The sequence below is a fragment of the Verticillium nonalfalfae genome (genome assembly GCF_003724135.2).
Source record: "Verticillium nonalfalfae strain VnAa140/NRRL 66861 chromosome Unknown scaffold_54, whole genome shotgun sequence".
Classification (NCBI taxonomy): domain Eukaryota; kingdom Fungi; phylum Ascomycota; class Sordariomycetes; order Glomerellales; family Plectosphaerellaceae; genus Verticillium; species Verticillium nonalfalfae.
Window position 1 is genome coordinate 60,807 of NW_021167279.1, and position 25,643 is coordinate 86,449.

At 59.3% G+C, this 25,643-nt stretch overlaps 11 protein-coding genes across 11 annotated transcripts; 7 read left to right on the plus strand and 4 right to left on the minus strand.

Moving 5' to 3' along the window:
* Positions 1–1,138: 1,138 nt before the first annotated feature.
* Positions 1,139–3,220, plus strand: D7B24_007081 (uncharacterized protein; the record flags this gene model as incomplete). Its single annotated transcript, XM_028641198.1, has 6 exons — positions 1,139–1,241; positions 1,334–2,163; positions 2,271–2,507; positions 2,677–2,748; positions 2,802–2,951; positions 3,017–3,220. 6 exons carry the CDS (start codon positions 1,139–1,141, stop codon positions 3,218–3,220), a joined length of 1,596 nt encoding a protein of 531 aa, XP_028494752.1.
* A 307-nt stretch (positions 3,221–3,527) lies between these two features.
* Positions 3,528–4,880, minus strand: SER1 (Phosphoserine transaminase; the record flags this gene model as incomplete). Its single annotated transcript, XM_028641199.1, has 2 exons — positions 3,528–3,900; positions 3,952–4,880. The coding sequence occupies 2 exons, from the start codon at positions 4,878–4,880 to the stop codon at positions 3,528–3,530; spliced, it is 1,302 nt and encodes a 433-aa protein (XP_028494753.1).
* Positions 4,881–5,554: 674 nt separating this feature from the next.
* Positions 5,555–6,751, plus strand: D7B24_007083 (uncharacterized protein; the record flags this gene model as incomplete). The annotated part of the gene is made up of 2 exons (XM_028641200.1): positions 5,555–5,621; positions 5,688–6,751. 2 exons carry the CDS (start codon positions 5,555–5,557, stop codon positions 6,749–6,751), a joined length of 1,131 nt encoding a protein of 376 aa, XP_028494754.1.
* A 169-nt stretch (positions 6,752–6,920) lies between these two features.
* On the minus strand, positions 6,921–7,790 carry D7B24_007084 (uncharacterized protein; the record flags this gene model as incomplete). The annotated part of the gene is made up of 1 exon (XM_028641201.1): positions 6,921–7,790. The coding sequence occupies one exon, from the start codon at positions 7,788–7,790 to the stop codon at positions 6,921–6,923; it is 870 nt and encodes a 289-aa protein (XP_028494755.1).
* A 3,464-nt stretch (positions 7,791–11,254) lies between these two features.
* On the plus strand, positions 11,255–12,584 carry D7B24_007085 (uncharacterized protein; the record flags this gene model as incomplete). The annotated part of the gene is made up of 2 exons (XM_028641202.1): positions 11,255–11,471; positions 11,560–12,584. The coding sequence occupies 2 exons, from the start codon at positions 11,255–11,257 to the stop codon at positions 12,582–12,584; spliced, it is 1,242 nt and encodes a 413-aa protein (XP_028494756.1).
* Positions 12,585–12,961: 377 nt separating this feature from the next.
* On the minus strand, positions 12,962–13,731 carry SEC22 (SNAP receptor; the record flags this gene model as incomplete). Its single annotated transcript, XM_028641203.1, has 3 exons — positions 12,962–13,430; positions 13,496–13,640; positions 13,692–13,731. The coding sequence occupies 3 exons, from the start codon at positions 13,729–13,731 to the stop codon at positions 12,962–12,964; spliced, it is 654 nt and encodes a 217-aa protein (XP_028494757.1).
* A 1,160-nt stretch (positions 13,732–14,891) lies between these two features.
* D7B24_007087 (uncharacterized protein) lies at positions 14,892–15,804 on the plus strand (the record flags this gene model as incomplete). The annotated part of the gene is made up of 2 exons (XM_028641204.1): positions 14,892–15,065; positions 15,133–15,804. The coding sequence occupies 2 exons, from the start codon at positions 14,892–14,894 to the stop codon at positions 15,802–15,804; spliced, it is 846 nt and encodes a 281-aa protein (XP_028494758.1).
* Positions 15,805–17,132: 1,328 nt separating this feature from the next.
* On the plus strand, positions 17,133–18,929 carry D7B24_007088 (uncharacterized protein; the record flags this gene model as incomplete). The annotated part of the gene is made up of 3 exons (XM_028641205.1): positions 17,133–17,340; positions 17,411–17,818; positions 17,911–18,929. 3 exons carry the CDS (start codon positions 17,133–17,135, stop codon positions 18,927–18,929), a joined length of 1,635 nt encoding a protein of 544 aa, XP_028494759.1.
* A 502-nt stretch (positions 18,930–19,431) lies between these two features.
* On the plus strand, positions 19,432–20,651 carry D7B24_007089 (uncharacterized protein; the record flags this gene model as incomplete). The annotated part of the gene is made up of 2 exons (XM_028641206.1): positions 19,432–19,587; positions 19,647–20,651. 2 exons carry the CDS (start codon positions 19,432–19,434, stop codon positions 20,649–20,651), a joined length of 1,161 nt encoding a protein of 386 aa, XP_028494760.1.
* A 271-nt stretch (positions 20,652–20,922) lies between these two features.
* On the minus strand, positions 20,923–23,169 carry D7B24_007090 (uncharacterized protein; the record flags this gene model as incomplete). The annotated part of the gene is made up of 3 exons (XM_028641207.1): positions 20,923–22,100; positions 22,147–22,936; positions 23,080–23,169. The coding sequence occupies 3 exons, from the start codon at positions 23,167–23,169 to the stop codon at positions 20,923–20,925; spliced, it is 2,058 nt and encodes a 685-aa protein (XP_028494761.1).
* Positions 23,170–24,510: 1,341 nt separating this feature from the next.
* D7B24_007091 (uncharacterized protein) lies at positions 24,511–25,503 on the plus strand (the record flags this gene model as incomplete). Its single annotated transcript, XM_028641208.1, has 2 exons — positions 24,511–24,706; positions 24,962–25,503. The coding sequence occupies 2 exons, from the start codon at positions 24,511–24,513 to the stop codon at positions 25,501–25,503; spliced, it is 738 nt and encodes a 245-aa protein (XP_028494762.1).
* Between the last annotated feature and the right edge of the window lie 140 nt (positions 25,504–25,643).

The following is a 25,643-nucleotide window of genomic DNA, read 5'->3' on the forward strand; positions in this document are numbered from 1 at the left end:
CAGGTACAGTAGAACCAAGTGCCTGACACATCGAACGTCACTCATCCGCCCTCTGGCATACCGAGACTGATATGGTGATCCCCCTTACGGCCAATTCGAGCTTGCTACTGATATGATCTAGCACCATGTTTAGCACAAGTCAAGCTCACAAGATCGACACAGCAAGAACCCCTCATGCGGGCGACCCAACGCCCGAATGACGGCGCTTGGTGCCGGTAGCCGAGCACACCCTCTCCGACATTGCTTCGGGCCATGGACGGCGCTACTGCAATGCTACCTGCTCTGCCCATCCCCTCCCCGCAAAGCCTACCTACTTCTACTTGATTACTTACCGGCTAAAGATGAGAGCAGCGTCTCGAGCGGGGAGCTTCCTGTCTCTGGACTTGGGGCCTGTCAACAAGCATTTGGAGGCTGGGACGTAGCGGCTTGGCAGTCGGTACTTGAGCCGTCAGAATGGTCTCACTGCACAGCGCAGGACACGACTACGAGGAGAGACCGTCAAAGACATAGCGCGGTGCCTTCTGTGAAGCGGTTCGACTCATGGCACATGGTTCAGTACAACAATGACAGAGATAGGCTCATCCCGCAACAGCCAATTCGTGGACTAATTTTCAAGCTCCCCCCCCAACATGGTGTCGTCCACCTTTCGTTGACCATGCCGTATCTGATATCTGGGGTTTCACTACCGTGCGAACTAAACAGGCTGCCATGCGGCACACGCAGAACGGCCGCCGAGGGGATGAACCGGTAGGTTTTTGCCAGAATTAGCCGGCCATGGAACCCAAGCGCACTGTTCAGATCGTCACCAGCACGCCAATCGCAGCCCCGGCGGCCGTGTCACGAAGCTGGGGCCAGGCTCCAGAGCGCCTATCCAGAAGCACCTGGGTGAAAGGAAGATCATCTGGGAGGGGTGGGAGCCATGTGTTGTGCCGCTCTGGCGGTGACTTGCTTCTGATGCTCCTCGTGAGAGTACATATTGCTGCTGCTACCCTCCATCTCCTCTTTTCTGGGATTGCCATTGCTGTCTGCTTCCCTGTCCAATAATTGCTAGAAGGCCATCTTCTGGAGTACTCGTCTTGGAAACACCAAGATCAAGTGGCAAACACACATCTCCTGACGGTCCCTACCATCGACCACCATGGGCATCTCCAAGTTCCTCCGCGCCATTGTGCGCAATGAGGCGATGCGCACTGATCCTCATGAGATCTACGGCTGGAGGGTCTTTGCTCTGGCATGTGCTTGTGAGTGGCAGCCCCTTTTCCTTGCTCATCGCTTTCCTTCCACAACCGCACGTCTCCTGAGCCACGCAGTCAGCATCACTAACACCCTCCAGCCTGCTTCGGCGGCATGCTCTTCGGCTTGGATATTGGCGCCATAGGCGGCGTCCTCGCCATGGAAGAGACGCAGAAGCGCTTCGGCTACTTTGACAGCTCCAAGGCCCACAAGACGAACCAGGACCAGAACATTGTGTCGACGCTGCAGGCCGGGTGTTTCGCCGCCTGCTTCGTGACGCCCTGGCTCGCCGACCGCTACGGCCGGCGCCTGTGCCTCATCGTCGTCGGCATCATCACGACCGTCGGCGTCATCTTCCAGGCCGCCTCGGCCGCCCAGGGCACCCTGGCGCTCATGTTCGTGGGCCGCTTCGTGGCCGGCGTCGGCGTCGGCGCCGCCTCCATGCTGACGCCGCTCTACGTCTCCGAGTGCGCGCCGCGCGCCATCCGCGGCGGCCTCACGGCCTTCTGCCAGCTCTTCATCGTCACGGGCACCATGATGGCCTTCTGGGTCAACTACGGCAGCCTCATGCACGTCAAGGGCACCGCCGTCTACGCCGTGCCCCTCGCCATGCAGGCCCTGCCCGCCGTCATCCTCAGCGCCGGCATGCTCTTCTGCCCCGAGAGCCCGCGCTGGTGCGCCAAGCAGGACCACTGGGAGCGGGCCGCGGCCATCCTGTCCAAGCTCAGGGCCCTGCCGGCGGACCACGAGTACGTCCAGGCCGAGATCAACGACATGTCGAGCCAGCTCGAGACGGAGCGCCGCCTCGTCGGCGATGCAACGACGAGGGCCCTCCTTCGTGAGATGTGGCTCGTTCCCAGCAATCGCAAGAGAGCGCTGCTGTCTGTTTTTCTCATGATTTCGCAACAAATGAGCGGGCCGAACGCAGTCGTAAGTGCCTTTTCCTCTGCAAGATTCTTGTTCTCTGGTGCTCCATGTCTATGCATCGTGCTTAGGGTTGGGGTTTGTGTTGGGGTCCGGGCTAACGCAAACACCAGAACTACTACGCTCCGCAAATCTTCAAGAACCTCGGCATGAGTGGGACTGAGTCGTCCCTGTTTGCCACAGGCATCTATGGCGTCGTCAAGGTCGTTGGCTGCGCGTGTTTCCTCGTCTTCGTTGCCGACTCCCTGGGCCGGCGGAGGAGCCTGATCTGGACGGGCATCGGGCAGGGCATCGCGATGTTTATAGTGGGCATTTACGGTCGAGTGGAGCCCCCTGTTGAGGGTGAGCCGGTGAGTTGTCTCGTTCCTTTAATACTGTGCTCGGTATATGTGGCATGTTGGGATGGGGGGGTTCGAAGATCGACCAGCGTCAAGTGACCCGTTGTCGTAACTTGAACGGGGCCGATTCTCTCAAAGGCAACTTGGACACTATGCATTCACAGCCTGCTGACAAAAGCAGATCTCGCCCTTTGGCTACGTCGCCATCACCTGCATCTTCATCTGGGTCGTCTTCTTCCAGTTCGGCTGGGGCGTGAGTACTCCGACTATTCTCAGCCTCTCGTTCATCGCTGACAAGAGGCATAGCCGTGCTGTTGGATCCTGGTCTCCGAGATCCCGACCGCCCGCCTCCGTGCTCTGAACGTTGCCCTCGCGGCGGCGACGCAGTGGCTCTTTAACTTTATCATCGCGCGTACCGTGCTGACGATGCAGCTCACAATGGGCTACAAGGGCTATGTAAGCGGCTTCCTTGGATTCGTTTCCTAGTTATGTCAAAAACGAAGACTAACGTTAATCTCCAGGGTATGTTCTTCATGTTCGGATCTTTCAGCTTCGTCATGGCTGTCATCGTCTACTTCCTTATTCCCGAGACCAAAGGTCTGAGTCTGGAGCAGATGGATGAGCTCTTCGGTGTCAACGACATGGTCAAGACCATGGACGACGAGCCTGAGGTGGCAGCTGGGACGACCATTCAAGATGCAGCTGAGCGGCCGCGTGAGAAGTGATCAAACTCGGGTTTGATGCCTGCGACGAGCACGAGAATTGCGAAAGAGTTTTTGATACTGCATCTTCTCTGATTCACCCCAAGAAGTCGCTTTTTTGTCCTGCAAAATTGACATGATATGCGCGCTGCTTTGGTATCCTATCCATCCTGCTGTGAACACCTGATGTTGAACAAGTGTTCCCATGATCGCACATAACACATACTGAATGCCCATCACTCGACCACGTTATCTTGCTCGCTCTTATCCCTACATTGATCATGTGCCAAACTGAAAACGTCCATTTTTGCCCCTTGCCCTCTTTTTAAACTCACTTTGCCTCGGCAAACTTCTTGACAAACGCGGCCAGCTTCTCCGCACCTTCCAGGGGAATCGAGTTGTAGTTGCTTGCGCGAATACCTCCGACGCTGCGGTGCCCCTTGAGTCCGGTGAGGCCCTCAGCCGTGGACTCCTTAAGGAAGGCCTTCTCCGCGGCATCAATGTCGCCGCCGCGTGCCACGCGGAAGCAGATGTTCATGCGCGAACGGACCGAGGCGTCGGGCACAATCTTGTAGACGTCAGGATACGCCTCAAGCGCACCGTAGATGAGTGCCGCCTTCTTCTCAGCGATCGCCTGCTGGCCATCGACCTTGTCAGGGAACGTAGCAAGGAGCTTCTTCAGGACTTGGCCGGCGATGTAAACGCTGAGCATGTCAGTCTTGGGTCAAAACAGGGGGAAGATTCAAGGATCATACTCGAAGATGCTGAGCGTGTTGTAGAGACTGTTGTTTTTGGCAATAATCTCATATGAGAGAACAATAGGACCGATCGGCAGGCCGAGCTTGCGCAGCAGAGCGGCGTCGGGCTGAGGGGTCGTGGGCGGCAGCAGAGACTTCTTGATGGCGCAAACGGTGACACCAGTGCAACCAAGGTTCTTCTGAGCGCCGAAGAAGATGGCAGAGAAATTCCTCACGGGAATTCGTCTCGACAGGATGTTGGAGCTCATGTCGGCAATCACAATGGGGCCCTCGCCGTCAGCCGTAGGGGCCAGCGAGGCAGGGAATTGGGGGAACTCGACACCGTCGACCGTTTCATTGTCACAGTAGTAGACCATGGCGGCATCCTTGGAGAGCTTCCAGTCCTTCTCGTCAGGGATCTTGCCAAACTTGCCATCGTTGATCTTGCGGGCGTCGGCCACAACGTTGACATTGTTAGGCCCCAAAAGTCGGACGGCCTCACCGTGGGCCTTCTGGCTCCAACCACCTGTGATAATGTAGTCGAGCTTCAGCTTCTCCTCGACTCGCTTGCGAAGCTCGGCCACGAGCTTCTCGTGGACCGCGGCGTCCTTGTCGTCGGCAACACCCCACTCCTTCAGCAGCGCTTGCTTCTGGCGGGTGACCCAGACACCAACGAGGTTGTAGATGGTGGCAGAGAACTCGCCAGAGCCGCCGCCTTGCATGAAGAGAATCTCATACTCGTCGGCGGGGATATCGAGGTACGTGGCCAGGTCGGCCTTGGCCTCGTTGATGATGTTGGTCGCGAGCTCGCTGCGGTGAGAGTGCTCGGCAATGCCGAGGCCGGTACCCTTGTAATCGACGAGGGCCTGGGCAGCGGTCTCGAGAACGTCGGTGGGGAGGAGGGCCGGGCCGGCACCGAAGTAAGTGATTTCCTCGCGAGTCGGCATGGCTGTGGGCTGCCTGGTGGATTCTGGGGTGATGGTGTTGGAGATGTTGGGGAGTTTCACACGAGGTGTTTTCGAAAGTAGAAGTCAATCAGCTTTTAGGGATGCTGCAGCCTCACAAGCCAGGTCAGAAGAGAAAATAGGCAAGTTATGATGTTTTGGGTTGGCCAATGACTCACGAAGAAAAGGGTAGGAGGATGACTCTTGGTGAGGATGAGGTGACAAAAAAGACGGGATCCGTCGCTGGCATGAACCCCGCCAAAAAGACGAAACTCGGAGCGCGGCATAATCGGAGCAAAAATGACACACCTAGGGAAGGACCCACCGAGGGGTCGAGGGCCCCCCCTCCAGCGCGCTTGCTGGGCGGGGCTTCCCCAGATCCAGGTGTGGAAGGGGCGTGGGGTGGCTCCTGCTTCACGCGCGACGGTGGAGCATCGCGCGTCGAAAGGGTGTCAGGGGTGGGGGAGGCAGGCGCGGCGGGAGGTGAGGGGTCGACTCAATTGCTCTTTCCAAGCTTCTTCAGCCACTTCTCTAACGAGATACAAGATACTTCTTACCTTTGCGCTTGACACACCTCACATTCATCCTCCGCGAGCCGCGAGCTGTGAGCTGTGAGTCGACCGCCGCCGAAGCCATTGTCGGTCATCGACGACGACCCTCGCCTCCCCCTCGTGCCCATGTCGGAGCGCAAAGGATCCGACTCGGCGTCGCGGCCATCCCAATCCCTTCCTGTACCCTCCTTTCGTGAGTGACCTGTCTCTGCATCGTCGAGGCGCCATCAGCTTCTGACACACGTTCACACGCTCGCAGCCACCCACAACTCCCCACGCACATGGGTCCTCACAACCGCCCTCTCCCCGCTTGTCATCCGCCTCATACGCTTGCTGCTCGCTCACGGTGACTACGTTGTTGCTTGTCTACCGCCCTACGAGATTGAGCACGACGACCGAAGCGCAGACTTTCGTGAACTCATCGCCGAGTGCAAGTCGGATCGCCGCGACCGCGAGGGCTGGAAGGACCGCATACGCGGTATTCGCTGCGATGGCCGCGTGGCCGGCCAGTGTTCTGCCGCCCTAGCAGAGGCTGTTCATATATTTGGTCGCATCGATATTCTTCTCTGTTGCAAGTCGGAGGCCGTTGTCGGCACTGTCGAGGAGATTTCCGCCCAACCCGTAACACGAAACCTCGTCCGCGATCAATTCGAGACCATATTCTTCTCCCAGGTCAATTTCATCAAGGCCGCACTGCCCCTGTTCCGCGATCAGCACACAGGTCATATTCTCATCCTGACATCGATCGGCGGCCATATCGGAACCCCAGGCATGCCCATATACACATCAGCAATATGGGCACTCGAGGGCTACTGTGACTCCCTGGCTTACGAGATCGCGCCCTTCAACATCAAGGTCACCATCGTGCAGCCGAACAAGGAGATCCAGTCCCTTACAAACCGCATCATCTTCGTGCCACAGCTGCACAACGACGACCCCGAGGCGCCTGCGCCGCGCATTCGTGACATGCTCGCCAATGTTCTCAACGCAGATCCCGAAACGGCCATCGAGCCCTCCGAGACAGAGGTCCAGTCACGCTACCCTCGTCTGCCTGCCGCCGCCACCGATCGACTCGTCATGGAGACAGTGCACGCCCTGACAGCTATTGGCGGGCACGAGAACCCGCCTGCTCGACATATCGTCGGCTTTGAGGGCGCCATTGCCGTCAAGGAGAAGCTGCGAACGGTCACGGAGGAGCTGGAGGAGTTCGTAGACACGAGCATATCGGTGGATATCTTCGAGAGTGCATTAAAGGCTGAGGCCAGGGAAGGGAAGGTACCAGCCTCATCGCCGACGGCGCCTGGGTCAACAAGTTCTGCATAGACATGTGTATGGTGTTGGATCGGGTGCTGCGAATTTGGATATCTAAAAGCCGAACATCGGCGCATAGGCTTTGTACTCTAACAGTGTAGGCTCATTACGGTGGTCCTGCTGATGCTGCGTGCCGAGACCGCCCTGTGGATGCTCTCTCTCTCTCCCTCTCTCTCTCTCTCTATCTTCCTGGACTCAATGGCCTGTTGAAGCCGCCCTGTCGGTTCATGTACTGCCTGTACTCGCTCTTCTTCTCCTTGCGTACACCTCCAACGTTGTTCCCCGCAATCTTCTTGTTCTTTGTCGTGCCGAATCCGCCGAAGCCCATCATGGCCGCCATCGCATCGTCCCCCTCAACCTCGAGGTCATCCTCTTCCTGTTCGCCCTCCTCGCGCTCGTCCCGGTCTTCGTCCATGCGCGCATCCCCCTCAGGCTGCTCGCTGCTGCGCACGCTGTCCGGTCGCGGCGAATCTCGCGCTCCGCCCACCTTGAAGGACATGGTCTGTTGCTGCTCTTTCCTGCCTCGGTCACCCAACTTGCCGCGCGTCGGCAGCGTCTCGGCATGTCGTCCCTCAGCTTGTCTCGGCGGCGGCGGCGGACTCGCGGACCCGTGGCGCGGCGACGCCGAACGACGACGCTCCTTGTCGCGGTGATCTATCGTTGCGTTAGTATATGAAAGTCCCAGGAAGCGTACCAGGAAATACCTACTACGCTCATCGTCGTCCCGCCGCCTGGGCGGTGCCCTCTCGTCATCGTCTCTCCGTCTCGGCCGCTCCTCGTGCTCGCGCCTCCTGTCCCCGTCGCGCCCGTGGCCCCTGCCAGATCGCCCACCGTCGCGCTCACGGTCGTCGCGCGGCCTGTCACGCCTGTCGCGAGACCGCGAGCGGTAGCGTCTGTTGCGGTCGTCCCTGTCGTCCCGGCGGTGGTTGTCGCGGCGGTCGCGATCGCTTCTGTCGGCGTCGCGGTCTCGGGGCGGGCGGTCGCCGTCGCGGGGGGGGCCACGGGGGGGTCGCCGGTCGGAAGGGCCGTCACGGTCTCGTCTTCTGTCCATCTTGGGTGGTTTGTGGAGTGAGAGCTGCACGGGCTGGTGGGTGTAAATAATGGTGATGGCAATTAGGTCGGAAGATGGAGAGAGAAAATGTCAGTCAAGGTTTACAAGTGCACCTTACTTAGCATTGAGCTTAGCTTAGTGGCCCGCCGTAGGAGCAGTTTCCATCCACATTCGCTTCTGGACACCTGAGAAAGATGGCGGTGTGGCTGTGTCGGTGGCTGGAAATCTGTCAACGGTGGAGCACTGACAGAAATCATACACGATGAGGCAATGCATGTCCTGGAGAGATGGCCCTGCGTGCTTGACAAAAGAACAACGCCTTAGCTCAGTAAACGCTTCAGCTCAGCAAACACCTCAGCTCAGTAAACGCCTCAGCTCAGTACTCAAACCTAGGTCGTCCAGTACAGATGAAGCAATGGGAGCTAGGGAAGGTCATGGTTGGTGTACGTCAACGCAGTGGCGGGCACAAAACGCACACGTGAGACAAGTCAATATGTGGAAGCAGTTCAGCCGGGCCGTCTTGGGACAGCCAGTACCCGGGAAGATTGGTGTCTGCTTGAGCCTGTTGGATGCTTGGGGTTCCAGTAGTTCGATATTCCATGGGCGTGAAACGTTATCTCTAGGGACTATTCAGACGATGATCTACCATAACACAACTCGCCCGCTCCAACGGAGCAACTTGACAGTACTATCCTCCGCTCGATCCCGGACGTACGTCTTCCTCTTCACAGCCATGGCAAGCCACAGCAGCAATGAAAAAGGTTCGCGTCGCCCAGAGGCAGTGTGATACTGGGGACACTGTGGAGAGCTACATTTGCAAGCAAAGAGGAAGCTCTCCTGAGTTCAAAAATAAAATTAGTCATTGTTCCTTCCGTAGAAGGATTTCAGAGACTAATCTGAAAAGAACAGATACTACACTTGATCTGTAGAGAATGGATTAGCAAAGGTTCCAGAGGTTGAGGTTGAAAGTTTGCATACCTAAGCCAAAAGGCAAAGAGAGCTAAAGAAGAAAGAGAGAAAACAGGCAAAGGGAGGATGGGAGGCTTTCTTTTATACTCTGTCGACTCCGGCGGGGATCCACTTTAGGCAGCTCAGGACCCACTGGGGGCTCGAGTGAATGGATACGGTGAGGCCAATCACTATTCGGGAATTGCTCAACAAGTCGCCTTGCCCAAACGGACACTTGGGTGGCTTACGAAGGCAACAGCAGCCAGTTTTCGGCCGAGTTTAGCAGCTCGGCCATGTGTGGTATCTCGGAGATTTGGACCCACGAACGCTGTCCAGGTCCTGCCAGGACAGCGTTCGGATCTTCCTCGGGTAGCTGTGCCTCGAACGAAGCTTGTGGGATGTCAGAAGCTCGAAGAATACTCACTTGTACAGTTGTTCGAGAACTGGGATGGGATGGTTGTCACGGTCAAAAAGGATGAGCCCATGGCTCCATCAACCACCTTGCAGTCGTACTTGACATGGTGCCAAGAATGTATCGAAAGACTCCTTGCTTTCCCCCGTCTCGTGGTCACTGTTCAAGAGTTTGGTGTACGAGGTCGTTGGCAGCACGATGATCAAACACCAAAGCCGAATGAACGTGAGGAGCTCGAGTCAGCCTCCTGACTGGAGTTCCACGCATGTACGTTGATACTACACAAATCTCTGTCATCGTGCATGATGCTGTTCCCGGACCCAGAGTCTCCCGAGTCGCTGGCTGTATACGGGTGAACACCAACTCAGAAGCAACAGCAAGCAAGTCTGTGGACGACTGAAGATTGGTCAGAATGAACCCTGCGAACCAGACTGGGAACAGAGCCTCCCGAGCTACAAGCAGTGGCCATGGCTCTGATCTGGCAACACTTGGACCTCATCGTGACCATTGGAGGGAACAGCGGCGCCTCAAACAGCTGCAAACACTTTCGCGTGTAAGAGTGGGGGAGGGCTTTAAGTGAGGGAATGACCTAGAAATGATTCTCAGCCCTAAGACAACCACGGTCAAGACGCCCGTGATAACCAGCAGGACGTTATGAGCATATTTTGAGAGGCGCAAATCGCAAATCGATACTGGTGAGGCTCAGGTCATCGTGCCGTCACACCAAGTGGTTATCCACGGCGAGTCACTACATTAGCCACACGGGGCACCGAGAGCATGATTGACAATCATAGCGTGTGACAATGTCAGGCAGAACACAAGCTGTCACGTATAGGAGGGTATGCAATACCAGACCATGTTCCAAGACCACGATGAGGTGAGAAGGTTCTGGTAAGGGTCTCTCCTGACGAAGATCGAGTTGAATAGGGGCCCAGCATGGATGTCGATCTGTTTCGCGTGTCGCAGCATCGACTGGGCCACCCCCATCAGCCCCGGGGGCGCTGGGCTTCCCGGCCACGGAGGGGGGAAGGGACGGCGCGCCGCGGCTGATGGCTCCAGGCCTCTTTGCCCCCAAGCCACCCTGAGGGTGAGGCGCCCCCACCGCGTACGCAGACACGTACGCAGCCCACGTCTCCTGCCCCAGATGTGTTCCTCCCTCGTTCCGCCGGCGTGGCTCCCTTGTGAAACATAACGGCAAGTGCTGTGCATTACGCCTGACGATCTGGCGTCTAAGAATCCAGTAGCAATGAACTGTCAGCAGTCAGTCAGTCAGGTGCTCCCCAGGTGTGGGAATGCTTGACACGAAGTCCGGGATTTTCGTTCCTCGCCTGAGCACCTCACCTAGGTAGGTAGGCAGGTATCCAGGCCAGTAAGCTTTGGTAGCGCCTGAGCCAAAAATGGTCGAACTGGGAGGGAGCCCATTGAACGAAGAACGAAGAAGGCAGCATGCATGACCCACGGGCCATCACGACACTGGCCTTGAGGGAAGAGCACCTGAGGTGAGGTCAGCACTGCCTTCGACGCTAAATAGGTACCAGCCCTGTTGCTGTTGCAGTGGAGACCTGCCTGCTTGTAGTAGGGCCCTTGAATTCTGGTGCCTATGAGGTATTGGCCCATTTGCAATACGTGGCCAGGTACAACCGAGCTCCCAAATAGCGACGCGGCACGCCGAGTCGGCTCTGGGGTGCCTTTGGCAAGGCGTGGCACGGAGTACAGGCCACAGGCCACAGGACAGAGCACGAGCATAGGTCCCTCCCCATCAGCATCAGCCATCCAAGTCCCCTCCCAAGACACGAACAAGCTTGCCAACACGGGCTGCGGATTACGGATTGCGGATTGCGGATTGCAGATTTGCCAGGGTCCCTCCCGCCATTGGCTTCACGGCGGCTTCGTCGGCCAGCTATCCACCTCCATCCTCATCGTTCTTCTCCTTCTCTGTCATACACGCTGGGGGAGACAATCCCCCCCCTTCCCTCACTCACAACACACCGCACGAGGAGAGAGAGACAGAGAGCAGAGAGAGGCCCGGCCAGGTCAGCCCCCAGCCCAGACCAGCCAGCGCAACACCTCGGCCTCCACCCACTGGCTCTCTGCCCCCCAAACCATGAGCAACGACACGGTCGGCTCCCTTCTGGCTGACATCGCGAACTCCATCATCGACAGCCTACGTGTGCTGCAATGCGCCGACAAGTCCCAATGGGGCCCCGACGAGCATGAGCAGCGTCGCCGCCTCGAGCACGCGCTTGATGAGGCCAAGAAGGACTACCAGGAGCTATCCGTGCTGGTCAATGGCCAGCGCTATTATCAGTATGATCGCAAGCGTGAGTGTCCCCCCACCATGTGATTGTCACCCTTGCTATCACCACAACCATTGCCTCTTGCTCCGGGGGCCTGACTGACCTCGAAAAGCCGATTCTTTGAATGAGCTGCGCACCCTCAAGACCAATTTCCAGTTTCACACCACAAATTTCCGCGACTGGGCTCGGCAGGGCGGCCCCATTAACCCCATTTGGGCTCGCGACACCCTTGACCTCCGCCGCCAACTCCATCGCGCCCAATGTCGTGCCGCTCGTCGCATCTTCGCTACGAAGCAGGAAGCTTCTTCGAGCCGCTGTCTCGGTGCGTTTCTCGTCTACCGCAAGCAGCGCGCATGGACTCTGCGTGACCGCAAAAAGGCCGCCGAAGCGTCCAGGGCAGCCGCCGGTGCGGCGGCGCCTGGTCAAGAACCACAACAGCCCCCCACGCCTCGCACGCCGACCCAGCCGCACCGACATCGTCGCCAGGGCTCGACGCTTGTTCCCAATGATGACCGCATCGCCGATTCGGCTGCTGACGACAGCATTGAGGACCATCGTCGACACCTCGAGGAGCTGGCCGCCTGCAACGCTGTTGGCAACTTTGAGCGCTTTGGCGACCGCGATATTGCCTTTGTTTGCGATTTTTGTGATGGTCATATTGTTTGGGAGGATCTAGAGGGAATGCCATCGCTGCGCACCGTGGACGAGGAGCTTGTAGCGGCTGCCGCCGTGGAAACACCAGACGTGGCCGATGCGCCACCAGGCCCGAGGATAGCGCAGCCCTTCCCCCAAGAGACGCCACCGGGCATAGTGCACTGGCAGGCGACCGGGTTCAGCGTGTCGACGCATACGGAGAAGAGCGTCGTCTTTGCGCCGCTGGCGATCGCCAACCATGTCGCCCCAGCGCAGGGTGACTGGGTTGCGCAGCTACGATGCCCGGCGTGTGATGAGCCGCCAGCCGACTACACGCCACCCGAAGGCGAGGAAGAGGACGAAGGCGGCGGGTGGCATGCCGACGCTGACTTGGTGCTGGACGATCTCGGGGCGCTGGAGGAGCACCTGGCATGGCAGCACACGGCTTTGGGTCTGCCAAGCGTGCCGGTGCCGTCAGCGCCCGCAAGTTGTGTGTTAATGTGACACGTTTACACGGAAGGCCTGGGACTGGTAGTCCCCGAGGCCATGATGGGACATGAGTTTGGATATGCACGGCACATTATGTCCTTGACGCTGGGAGCGATCCAAATGGCTTTCTTTCTCACCTTCACGGCGTTTACAGGATGGAACCTCTTGGTTGGCAAGGGGGGGGTTTAGGCAATGGTTTATGTAGTTCAAATGTTGCGTGGCCCCGACAGGGGCACGTCTTCTTTTTTTCGGTGTCCGGCCGATATGTCGTCTGCACAGCTCTCTTCTCATGGCGACCCTTTGCCCCACAAACGTGATATGCACCCGCTCCAAGACTGGTTCCCTCCGCGTTCCAAAAACCAAAGTACTTAAATCGATGAGGGTGCGAAAAATCAGAAAAAGCGCCACCAGAGGAAGAAGATGATGAACAGGCCGAGGCCGCCAATGGGCCCGTACTGCTTGAGCAGCAGCTCCCAGTTGATGCGCACGGCGGCGCGCTTGTACTTTTTGCTGTCGTCGCGCAGGCGCGACGACAGCTCGCCCATGCGCTCGAGCGAGTCGCCGCGGTACAGCAGGTCCTCAATGTTCTTGGTCATGACCTTTGTGACGTCGCGCAGCTCGTCGTTGAGCTTGTCGAGGTTGTTGGCGGCGCGGGCGTCCGAGTAGGTGGCCTTTGTGCGGGTGATGAACGTGTCAAACTCCATAAAGGCGTAGGGCCGCAGCGTCGGCGACTGCAGCTGCGCCGGCGGGTACGTCTTTTGAAACTCGGTCGCCAGGTCGGAGAGGTAGGTGAAGGTCAGGTTGCGCGGGTACTGCCTGTCTGTGATTGTGAGGAAGATGATGTCGTTTTCGATGAGGTAGCTGCGGGCGGGATCAGTGGTTGACTACGACAAACCGGGGGGCTGATGAGGAGGGGGAGGCCGCACTTGAGGGTTGCCTGGCCGAGCTCGAGGCTGGCGCGGGGTTCGGATTTGCGGGTGACCTTGCGGAGGACGGCGCGGATCTGGTTCTTGATCTCGACGACGTCGCCTTCTTGGTGTTCGTCATCGACCGAGGCGCACAGCATGAGGCCTGCGGAGCAATGTTAGATCAGTCTGGCTGGAGTGACGTTGTCGAGCGTACCGTCGAGCCTCGCTATTTGTGTTGACCGAATAGACTTCATTTTGGCTGTGCTGGTGGTTGTGGTGCGTGGGAATGGGGTGTAGCTGCGGGCGGCGATGCCTGATGTATTCGAGGCTGCACGGCGACAGATCGACGTGTCCTCTTGGGAAGGCTGGTGAGGAAGAGCTCGTGATCGGTGGTGTGGCGAGCAAGACGAACGTTATAAATGTACCAATGCAGGCAGACGCACCAGAACAGGACAGAAGGGGATATATGTCAAAGGGGTATCAATGCTGGACGTAGAGGTCGTCGTCCTACTACCAGGGTCCAGGCCAGGTCTTTGATCACCGAAAGGAGGTTCGGCGATGATGGCACGCGCTCAGCGAGCAGCCAATCAGGCCGTCGACAGGGGTCAAGCTTCTAGGCCTAAGTTCGTGGCTGGTGATGCGATGGAGATGTGGCTCTGTGGCTAAGCATCATGACACTGAACAACGAACGACACGGACGGTTTGCCTTGACATGCCGAAAGCAGCATCGCAGAGCTGCCATTATGAAGCCCCGCCGTCCAAGCGGAGGTTCCCAAAAGAAACAGCTCCTTTCGTTGTATACTGCTTATAGATGACAGGTGATTTGGTGCCTCGCAGAGTGTTCGCCAAGTCATCGCTCTCCTTTGGTCATGTGCCTTCTACAAGTCACAACCCAGAGCCTCATGAGACAATAGCCACTGGTTCCTATATTCATCCGACCAATCTGACGCATGGACGCTTTAGAGTCTGCAAAACCTGTTATTCTATGCGTACCGAAGCATCGACCTTCAATCAATGAAACAATAGAGCATAACCACCCCCAACAATGGCAAACAACAAGGATGCCGTCATGGCTGATGCTCCACCAGCCAACTCGCCGTCTTCTGGCTTGTCTCTTCCACCATCCGAAATGCAAGGTCTGCCACATGAGTCTTGGCCAGGTATATTATCAGACCACAGTCCAGAGCCCTCACCAAGGATATCTTCACCTGAAACGAAACAATCCAACTCCGCTTGCGAGCTCTCACCAACCAGAGACACCTCCCCAGTCGACCAGTCATTAACGAACAGAAATCTTCCAACAAAGGAAGAAACGGCACCTCTTGAAACTCAGCTCGAAGAGCCTTTTGCTGCCGCCCACGAGCACAAGTCCCCTACACACATTCCAACTTTCTCGCCCGAACAAACAGGCGAAATGGCCCCCCTCCGCAGATCTGGCCGCCAGCCGAGAGCTACGCAGAAAGCACCATCAACCACGACAGCCACCAAGGTCATCATCAAGAAGCCAAAAGTCACACGGCGCAAGAACTGGTCCGCCGAAGACCTTCTCACGAATGCAAAATCGCCATTGGTGAACGGAGACATCAGGGTACGTGAGCTTCTTGAGCGCAGAGTCGCCTTCCCCAGGCCAAGAATCAGACAATTGATCCACGCAGGCTATGCTCAGCGCCCCCGCCGCCTGGGAGATCCTCACGGCAGACGAGCGCGCCGAGATCATCATGCTGCTGCCGGCGGGAACACCCATGCTAGACGCCGGCACGCCCGAGGCTCGTCCGGACATGGCAAGCCTCGCCTCCGACGACTCGTTCCGCCATGACTGCGCCATGTATGCCGAGAACTTGGGCGACGGCAAGCACGATCCCCAGTGGCTTGAGGAGGCGTGGTCTGCACACGACGAGCGCGCTGCGGGGGAGTACGAGGAGTATCTCGAGCATCACTTTGAGGAGGAGTGGGGCGTGAAGCTGCCTGATGAGATGAAGAAAAGTCTCAGTGTTCGACGGGAGGATGGAAGTACGAGCCGTGAGCTGAGTGCAACGACGAACGGAAAGAGCGAAGTGAACGGCACTATCGAGACGACGGGGGATACGAGCAATGGCGTTGAAGAGGAGTTTGTTGCGGAGGATGGGCCTCCTGAAGAGCCAAAGTCGCCTGTAATGGAAATATCTGTTGAGAAGGAGATGATTGAGATGCAGAGACCTGTCAAGGGCGAGGCTATGACGGGCAAGGACGCCACCGAAGACGAGCAAGCCGCCAAGGACAAGGAATCTACGCTGGAGCATGACACTGTTGAGATCAAGGGGTCGGTTCCCTACGTGGCTGAGGCTTGACAGAGGAAAACATCTGGCTTCTATTCATGCTGGCCTAGGTCCATATTCACCAAGTGCGTTGAAAAATAAGACGGCCGGTGTGAAGCATTCAACCACAAGTTTCTGCTGGACTCAACAATAGCTCGAGTCTAGCAAGCAGTCGCCTTGCCAGCACCTGAAGGAGCATCGTCACCAGCTGCGTCTACCCTCAACTCGTCCCACATCCATGTCGCGTACTACGTCTTGAGAGGAATCTCTTGCTTGACACGCTGCTCGCGCCGAGTATAGCAATCGAATAGAACACATCTTGCTGCCGGTCTCGGATCTAGGTTTCTCGGCCCGGTACGCCATCCGCTCCTCTAGCCGGCGCTTCAATGCCGAGACACTTGCCATAGCTCCATGCTCCTACGTAGCATTCTCGACAGCACATCGGCAACCCCCGCTCTGAAGGTTGGCCCCCGGCGGCGGGGTCGTGGGGTGAGCCGCTGTGCCGTTGAGCCAGGCCATTTCAAAAGCCGTCGGGAATATCATGCCGGGAAGCGGCCACGATGCCAATGAGTCCAGATCATGCCACCCACCCTGATGCACTGCATCCTCCATGCCGAGCCAACATCTCCTAGCTCCAACCGAGCTCACAAGTAGCGTGATTGGCGGTTTCAACCCCAGGCTAGATGCTAATGCTTGTCACCCAGGCGAATCTGGGCACCACGCGAGGAGGGAACAATCCGAGCCGTGAACCCAATGAACTGGAAACGACACGCATCCATCACACCACATGCCCCAACCCCAGACTGCCTCAGAGTGCGGGGGGGAGCAGAGGATCATGGTCTGCCGAGTCGCCTTGAGTATTCCGACAGTTTTCCCCTTGATGCTCGACACGATTTCTTGCCTCTTTGAGCCGCCCCTATCGGGTGCGCTTCATCCGCCGTCTAAGAACCCGGTCTTAACCCCTCTCGGCATCACGAGCTTCACCCGCGGCCAGCCTCGTGCGGGATTCTGTAGATCAATGAGGTGATGCTGCGCGACTGTCCTTGGCAGCGCGTGCCTTGGCCTCCCTTGTGGTCTCAAACAGACGCTACGAGGGCTTCCCCGTGGGGAAATGCGGGCGTCCAGCGCGGTCGAGCAGCATGGCGGGCAACGCTGGTTTGTTTGTCAAGCAATGTCAATAGATCGACAATGGAGATACCTTTTGTTGAGACAACGCGCACACCACTTTGGAAACTATATAAACGCTACCGAAGTATGTCACGATCATCCCCGAGGCATTCTCTATTCCATCATTCGCTACACGAGCAACTTGCGGCTCAGAACAACTGTCGGTCAAGTAAGGAACGCCGCCGTGGCCCAGTATGGCTTCTCAACACCCCCTCGAGATCCTGCCTAGCAAGGAACAGGCCGGAGCAGAGCATGTATCCGAAGCAGACCACACGCAGAGCGATATCAAGGAGGTCAAGGTCCAGTCCGTCGAGCTCGCCGATGCCATCGCCAAGGACCAGCCCGACTTTAGGTCCCGCTCCATGATCACTCTCTATGCCCTCATGCTCTTCGCTACCCTGAGTACGTGCCTCCCGCTTGCTGTGGAGTTGCCAGAACAGTGTGAAGGGTAACACCAGCTGACCACGGAAAGACGGCTGCATGAACGGCTACGACGGCTCTGTCATGAGCTCGATCAACGCCATGACGCAGTGGCACGACTATTTTGGCGTCGGGCACACTGGGTCTCAGCTCGGTCTCGTCATGGCCATCTACACGGGCGGCACCACGACCGGCAGCGTCTTTAGCGGGTTCATCGTTGACACGTTTGGGCGGCGCATGGGCATGGCCACGGGGGCCATCTTCATCATCATCGGCTCCATCGTGCAGGCGTCGTCGACGACACTGGCGGCATTCATTGGTGGCCGCTTCATCGTCGGATTCGGCGTGCCACAGTGCACAACGGCGGCGCCCATGTACATTGTCGAGATGGCGTTCCCCACCTGGAGAGGCCTCGCCGGCGGTCTCTACAACGTGCTGGGCTGGTACATTGGATCTCTGAGTACGTTTGCGATTCTCGGCCCCCCTTCCCCCCCTTCCCCCCCCCGGCCGCCTACCCACAACGCACAGCAGCTGACGGCACGGGGTGTTCAGCGGCCAGCTGGTCGTGCTATGGCCTCGCCAACATTCAGGGCAACATGTCGTGGCGCATCCCGTACATCATCCAGGCCATCCCGGCGACGATCGTGGTCGTCTTGGCGTTTTTCATCCCCGAGAGCCCCCGGTGGCTCTTCGGCAAGGGGCGCAACGCGCAGGCGAAGAAGGTGCTCGTCAAGTACCACGGCAACGGCAACGACGACTCGGCCGTGGTGCGGCTCGAGTGTGAGGAGATCCAGTACTCGGTGGAGACGAACGCCGAGCTGCGCGACGGCAAGTGGTGGGACTACGGGGTGCTGTTCCGGACGGCGGCGTCGCGGTACCGCATGTGGCTCATCTTCCTCATCTCGACCTTTTCGCAGTTCACGGGCGGCGCCGTCATCTCGTACTACCTGCCGACGATCCTGCAGACGGTGGGTATCACGTCGCCGCGGCAGCAGCTTCTGATGAACGGCCTCAACACGGTCTTTTCGTTCTGCGGCGGCATCGTCGGCTCCTTCTTCGTCGACAGGGTCGGGCGGCGGCCGCTGCTGCTGTGGGGCGTGTTCCTGACGGGCCTCATCTACGTGCCCATCAACGTGCTCGCAGGCCTCGCCGACGGCAACATTGAGCGGGCGTCGGGGTACGCCTTCATCGGCATGATGTTCCTCTACGGCATCGTGTCGTCGTTTTGCTGGACGCCGCTGCAGGCGCTGTACCCTGCCGAGGTGCTGAGCACGGACATTCGGGGCAAGGGGCTGGCGGCCAACAACCTGATCGCCGGGCTGTTCGGCTTCATCAACCTCTATGCCATCCCGACGGGTCTCGAGAACATTGGCTGGCGGATGTACACGATCCTGCTGTCGCTGCACGTGGTGCACTGGGTGCTCATGTGGTTCGTGTCCGTGGAGACGATGGGCCGGTCTCTGGAGGAGCTCGAGGAGATTTTCAACGACCCGAAGCCGGTCCAGAGGAGCAAGCAGTTCAACAAGGTTGTCGTCGGCTCGGGTGTGGGCGTCAAGGTGACGGACGCCTGAGTCTTGCTGTGTTAAGAGATCATGGGTCAATGATAGCAGATGCCGATTGATGCCAAAGATTGATGCCAAAGATTGATGCCAAAGATTGATGCCAAAGATTGATGCCAAAGATTGATGCCAAAGATTGATGTTGAAGGATTGAATGCAACACTGTTTCAACAAGATGACCGATAAATTGCAAGAGTGAAAGAAAGACAAAGACGACGACGATGAAGATGTAGAAGTGGAAGGTCCGTTGATGTACGGCTTAAGTGGAGAATCGGCTGTGGCGGTGCGCAAAAAGATTCGAGTGGCTCACTCACCACTCATGACGACCTTGCCTCACTCAGTCCACTCGAACAAGATCACCAGTCAAACGCGCCATGAAGATTGAACCTCTGACGTGAGTATAAAGAAAGACAAACGAATACATACCACAGATACATCCTCAGATATATCCTCAGATACGTCCTCAGATACGTCCTCAGATACGTCCTCAGACACATCCTCAGCCAACACGGCCATGCCGTCGGCACAGTCGCACAGCCGCTCACACAGCCTGCTGCTGCTGCAGAAGCTCCTCAACCTCCGTGATGGCTCGAGTCCCCTGACTCTCGTACTCGACAACCTCGAGCAGAGCGCAACCCCTGTCATCCGAGAGTTCGTCACAAGAGCCAAGGTCAGTCATCCCGGAACACGTCGTGACCGTGTCTCCTCGTTCTATCTAACAAAGTACAGATCGGCAAGAGCAAGGTCATCTTCCTGTCCTTTGCGACCCTCAAGAAACCCCGTGACATAGACGTCTTCGTCAAGGGCCGCGGCAAGACCCTCACAGCTCTGCGGACGGAGATTCTCTCCCACTACCCCAAACCAGACGAGCAGGCCGACAAAGCGAAGCGCAAGCCCTCTCAACGTGAGTCTTTCTCCTTTCTTCTCTGGGGAAACTTGCTGACATGCCAAACCCCAGGCACCCTCGTGCTGCTCGACTCGCTCAACGACCTGGCGACCGCCCACCCGCACGACCTCCCCGGCTTCCTCTCCTCCCTCCTCTCCCCCGCCACCTCCCTCGTGGCCGTCTACCACACCGACGTGCCCCTCCTCCTCCCCCCCGCCGCCGTGTCCGAGTACGAGCCCCACCCGCTGACGACCCTCTCCCACCTCGCCACGGCCCTGCTGCGCCTGTCGGCCCTGTCGCAGGAGACGGCCCGCCAACGAGCCCGCGACCGCGCCCTGCAGGAGCCCGAGTTCGGCCTCGCCGCGCACCGCGAGGGCGGGCTCCTCGGCCTGCAGAGCGAGGCCCGCACATTCGGCGCCGGCGCCGGCGCAACAGCAGCAGACGCGGGCACCACGACAACAGCAGCGGACGCCCGCGCCGCCGTCGTGGACATGGAACTCCGCCGACGCAGCGGCCGCGCCGTGCGTGAGCGCTTCGTGCTCTACGCGGCGCGCGACGGCGGCGCGGCGTCGAGGGTCGGGTTGCTGGCGGACCATGCTGCGTTCGCGCCGCCTGCCCCGCCCGGAGGAGGAGGAGGAGGAGGGGCAGAGGGCGGCGCGGGGCAGGACGAGGGCGAGCCGGCGAGCACGTTCAGTCTCGGGTTGACGGAGAAGCAGAGGCGGGACCGCGACGGCATTGTGCTGCCGTATTTCGACGCGCAGACGGATATCGGGGCGGGCGAGGGCGGGCGGATCTTGTACGAGATGGGGCGGGAGGATGATTTCGATGATGAAGAGGATGAGATATAGGCGTCATGGTACGATTGGCTGCACTGGGGTGCACGAGGAGAAAGGATGATGAACGAAGAATGATGGTCAGTACTTTATGGCCAGTGCTCAGTGATTATGGCCAGTACTGTATGGGCAGTACGCAGTGATTATGGCCAGTACTTGGTGACTATCATGACCGACCGTCTAAGCAAACCCCCAACCCAGCCATATCTTCTATCGCCGTATGCATACCCAGGCACAGTGCCTGCGAACCTATCCTACACCAGTTTTTGCTCCCCCGCGCAGCCCCTCACTTTCTCCTTTTGGCCTTGCCCTTGTCGGCCCCCGTGGCCTTCTCGGCGGCGGCCTCCACCTTGTGCGTCGCAGCGCCGACGACGGGCTCGGCGCCGACGACAGGCTCGGCCTCGCTGTCGAGCAGGGCCTTGGCCTTGGCGCGGTCGGCCTCGTCGTCGTCCTCGCCGCCGCCCTGGCCAAACTCGTTGACGCGCGAGTAGTCGGTCGTGTAGGCCCAGCGCTGGTAGATGTAGACGAAGAAGATGACGTCGTCGCGGAAGGTGGCGAGGCGGTGCAGGATGGGCATCTTGATGGTAAAGGCAAAGAGGTCGTCGATGAAGGTGTTGAGGAACTTGTACATCATGGCCTTGGCGGGCATGTGGGCGACGCTCTTGAGGCGGTAGTTGATGTAGAGCGAGGGCACCATCATGAGGAAGCCGTAGGCGTAGACGGAGCCGACGAGGGTGGCGATGATGTACGAGTACCACGACTTGTGCTCGTCGTAGACGAGCGAGTAGACGGCGTAGGCGATGAGCAGGGGCACGCCGGCCATGTACATGTACTTGAAGGCAATCTCGTCGTACTCCTTGGTCTTCTCCTCCGTGTCGCTGAGCTTGTGTTTGTCCTCCAAGGCGATGCGGTAGGGGAAGAGGGCGCCGGCGTCGGCCGTCGCGATGCGCACGTTGACGACGGTGGTGATCTTCCAGAGCTCGATGAGGATGCCCATGGCCTGGGAGCCGAGGATGACCCAGCTCGTGTTCTCCGAGTTGTCGATGAGGTAGAGCAGGATGACGGCCTGCATGAAGGCGTTGGCGAGGATGGAGCGGACCGAGATGCCGACGTTGTCCTTCTTCTTGCGGTAGTGGGCAATGTCGGAGCCGAAGGCGAGCATCTCGAGGATGATGTGGGCGACGGTGACGACGGCCGTGATGGCGAGCAGGTAGGGGTTGGAGTCGAGGAGAATCTCCTTGACCATCTCGACCTCGGTGCCGTCGCCGCCGCCGGGGGCGGCGTTGCCAAAGGCGGCCTGGCGGGCCGTCTCCTTGCTGCTCAGCTCGATGGACGACATGAGGCCCATCTGCCAGTAGCGCAGGTTGCCGAGGTCAATGTGGATGGGCAGCTCGGTGACCGTGTCGTTGAGCAGGGTCATGTGCGTCCGCAGCTGCCAGAACTTGTTGACGAAGAGCATGGGGTCTGGGACTGTCAGTTTCGGCGTCTTCGGCGGGAGGTGTGTACTCACAGTACCACGAGTTCTGGCCGGTGCCGTCGCGGGCGTCGGTGGGTTCGAGGTGCAGGAAGTGGCGGGTCGCGGGGTGCAGGCTGCGGTGGTCGAGGACGCCCGAGTCGGGGATCGTGGACAGCGTGATGTTGGGGTGGTAGTAGCTGGCGATGACGGGGCCGCTGGGGGCGTCGTCGCGGGCGTCGGCGTCGGCGTCGGCGTCACCACCGTCCAAGAGGGAGCGCGTCTTGGAGACCTTCTTCTTGGGAAGGTACTGGGTCAGAGGGTAGGCGAAGTGGTAGGCCGAGGCGACGTCGAAGCCGGCGACGTAGGGGTCGGGCTGCTCGCCGGTCAGGGCGAGGTAGAAGTGGCCCCAGAGCGTGACGTTGTGCTGGACGGAGGCGGGCACGGTGAAGGTGGCGTCGGCGGAGCGCTTGTCGCTGTAGTTGCCGAGGTGGAAGTTGGTCTCGCGCAGGACGATCTTGTCGGCAGGCGTCTTGGCGAGGGGCTCGGGGCGCGGCGAGTCGGACAGGGTGACGATGATGTCGATGTGGCTGTCGAGCGGCCACATGGGGGCGATGCGGGCCGGGTTGGGATCAAAGGTGGCGCCGTCGGCGAGCGTCTTGGGACGGAGGACGTAGGGCGGGATGCCGCCGAGGTTGGCGGGGACGGTGTAGACCTTGCCGTGGGGATCGGTGACCTCGGTGGCCCCGCCGACGGGCTTCTTGAGGAAATAGTTGGCGCCGAAGTTCATGGCGGACCAGGTGGCGAAGCCGAAGAGGAGCTTCTGGGTGGTGCTCATGGTGAAGCCCTAGGTTCGTCAGTGCACTGTCTCGATGGTTCTATTCTCGATGGTTCTATTCTCGATGGTTCCAGGGACGATGGTTCCAGGGACGACGGTTCCAGGGACGATGGTTCCATCGTCCGACGGCAAGAAGAGCGGCCAAGACTCACGCCCTGTTGTTGAGGCTGCTGCTGCTGGGGAGCACCGGCAGGCGCAGGCCCGGCGCCGCCGACGGCAGCGAGGGCATCGACGTGCGGCATGATGGGATGCCTCTGGGCGTGTCGGCAGGACTGTGGACGGATCGAGGGTGCTCGAATGCAGGTCCTGTGGCAAAGCCGTTGGCGAAGGACAGAGCAATCTCGCGGAGGGAGGATGCGGCAATAGTGGCAGCGACACGTTGTGAGGGCACGATGGAAGTCGAAAGAAGGACCACCAAACCACGGTCGTGATACGAATAGATTGCGAGACGGTGGATCTGGCCCTGGCCTCAGTGCTGGTGTCCGCTGTCAGTGGCCGGCTTTGGCAGGCTTCGTGCCCTGGGCGCAGTGCAGTCCCACGGCAGGCCGACTGCACTGCGCCCAGGGCAGGCCTGTGGGCGGCACTCGCTTGGGCGAATCAGGGGGCGCCGGCAGCCCACGCACGCCACGATCGAGCACCGGCTGAACCACGGCAGTCTGGGACCTGTAGACCCTGTAGCCACTGACGGTCAGTTGGACTACTCACCTGGGTAGGTCCTCACCCGGGTAGGTCCTCACCCGGGTAGGTACTCACCTAGGTACCTACCTACCTAGGTACCTTGCCTTAGCGAGCTTAGGTCCCTGGGTAGGCAGGGAGGGTTCACCTTCAACATCATGCTCACAGACGTAACCAGCAAAGACATCATGACTCGCACGCTCCCGAAACGTCGAGAGCCCATCACCAGACCATCGTCACCTGCACCATCAACCCAAGAGCTGGCTCCATCGGCGGATCCCTCGGGGCCCTGCCCGCCACGAGGAACCATCGGAGACTTGGCCCCCCCCCTAGGCATCTGGGCATCCCTGGAGGAGCTGGATTCAACTCGGCCCGTTGCTACGCGCACGCGCTCGCTCGGTCCCTGGCAGCACAATGTCTCAATCGTCAGGGCCGGACGCCGGACTACACACCTACGGCCTGTGACCCCCCCCCAATGCGATGGCTGTGGTGGGGGGTTGAGGCGCGTCCTCGGCCTTCGCCACTCTTTGACGTCCTCGACTTCGTTGGGGGGCTTCTTCTGTCTACCTCATGCTTGACACTACATATATTGGATGCAGACCGCCTTCTTGACGTGGTGTCGCTTTCACCTCTTCGCTTTCTTCGTCCAAAGTCACTCTCTACAAGACGGTCGGTCCTTCACGGCAGAACGTCCCTTCCCAGGCCCCACGCCGTCTAGCGAGTGCCTCGTCCTCGTCCTCGTCCCTCGCCTTCGCCTTGCCTTCTGACGCACGATACGCCAACCAACGCTGTTGAGCCGACCAGACGTGCATCACCATCGCCGCATTCTCTTCAGACGCCTCTCGTCTCACAGCCGCTTGGCATCCCGCAACGCTGCGCCCACACGTCTACGCGACCACGCACACGCAATGGCTTCCGGCGGCCCCTCCCCCCTCCCGTCCTTCCCCGCCTCCCGCTCCGGCACGCCCTCGTCCGCCACGGCCAACGGCACCAAGAGGACCAAGATTTGTGTCTACTGCGGTGCCTCGGCCGGGCTGAAGCCCACCCACATGGAGGCTGCGCGCGCCCTGGCCAAGGTCATGGCCGAGAACAACATTGACCTCGGTGCGTACAGCTTGTCTCCCATCATTGGCCGTGTACAGCTTGTCTCCCATCATTGGCCGTACAGCTTCTGTCTCCCATCATCGGCCGTACAGCTTCTGTCTCCCATCATCGGGCCGTTCCTGCGATTGAACGACCTCGCACAAGCCCGCCTCGCACAAGCACACCTCGCACGAAGCATCCCCCCACCAAACACATCCACCCACGTAGTCGTGCGACCGGTGATACCATGAATGTGGCCAAACTGACATGCGATAGTCTACGGCGGCGGCACAGTCGGCCTCATGGGCGAGGTGGCCAAGTCGCTCGTGGCGCTCGCCGGCCCCGACGCGGTCCACGGCATCATCCCCGAGGCCCTCGTGCGCTTTGAGCGCGACGACACGTACCAGTCGGTCAACGGCGACAACATGCGCATCCCCGAGGAGGCCGTCTACGGGCGCACGACGGTCGTCAAGGACATGCACACGCGCAAGCACATGATGGCCCAGGAGGTCTTCGCCGGCGGGCCCGGCTCGGGCTTCCTCGCCCTCGCCGGCGGCTACGGCACCATCGAGGAGGTGCTCGAGACGGCGACGTGGAACCAGCTCGGCATCCACGACCGCGGCATCTGCCTGCTCAACATTGACGGCTTCTACGACGGCATCCTCACGTGGATCCGCCGCGCCGTCGACGAGGGCTTCATCCGCGGCGGCAACGCCGACATCCTCGTGACGGCGCCGGATGCGGCGAGCGCCGTCAAGGCCCTCGCCGAGTACAAGGCGCCCGCGTCGACGTTTAAGCTCGAGTGGAACAAGACGTGAGCGGCCTGCCTTGTCGTGGACATGGTCGAGGGAGGAACGAGCAGTCTGATGCAGTGCGGCCGGGCTGTATTGGCGTCTACGGATTAGGGCTCGCCCGGCGGGCCCGGTTTTTGCCATGGTCTTGATCCTGCCTTCTCCTG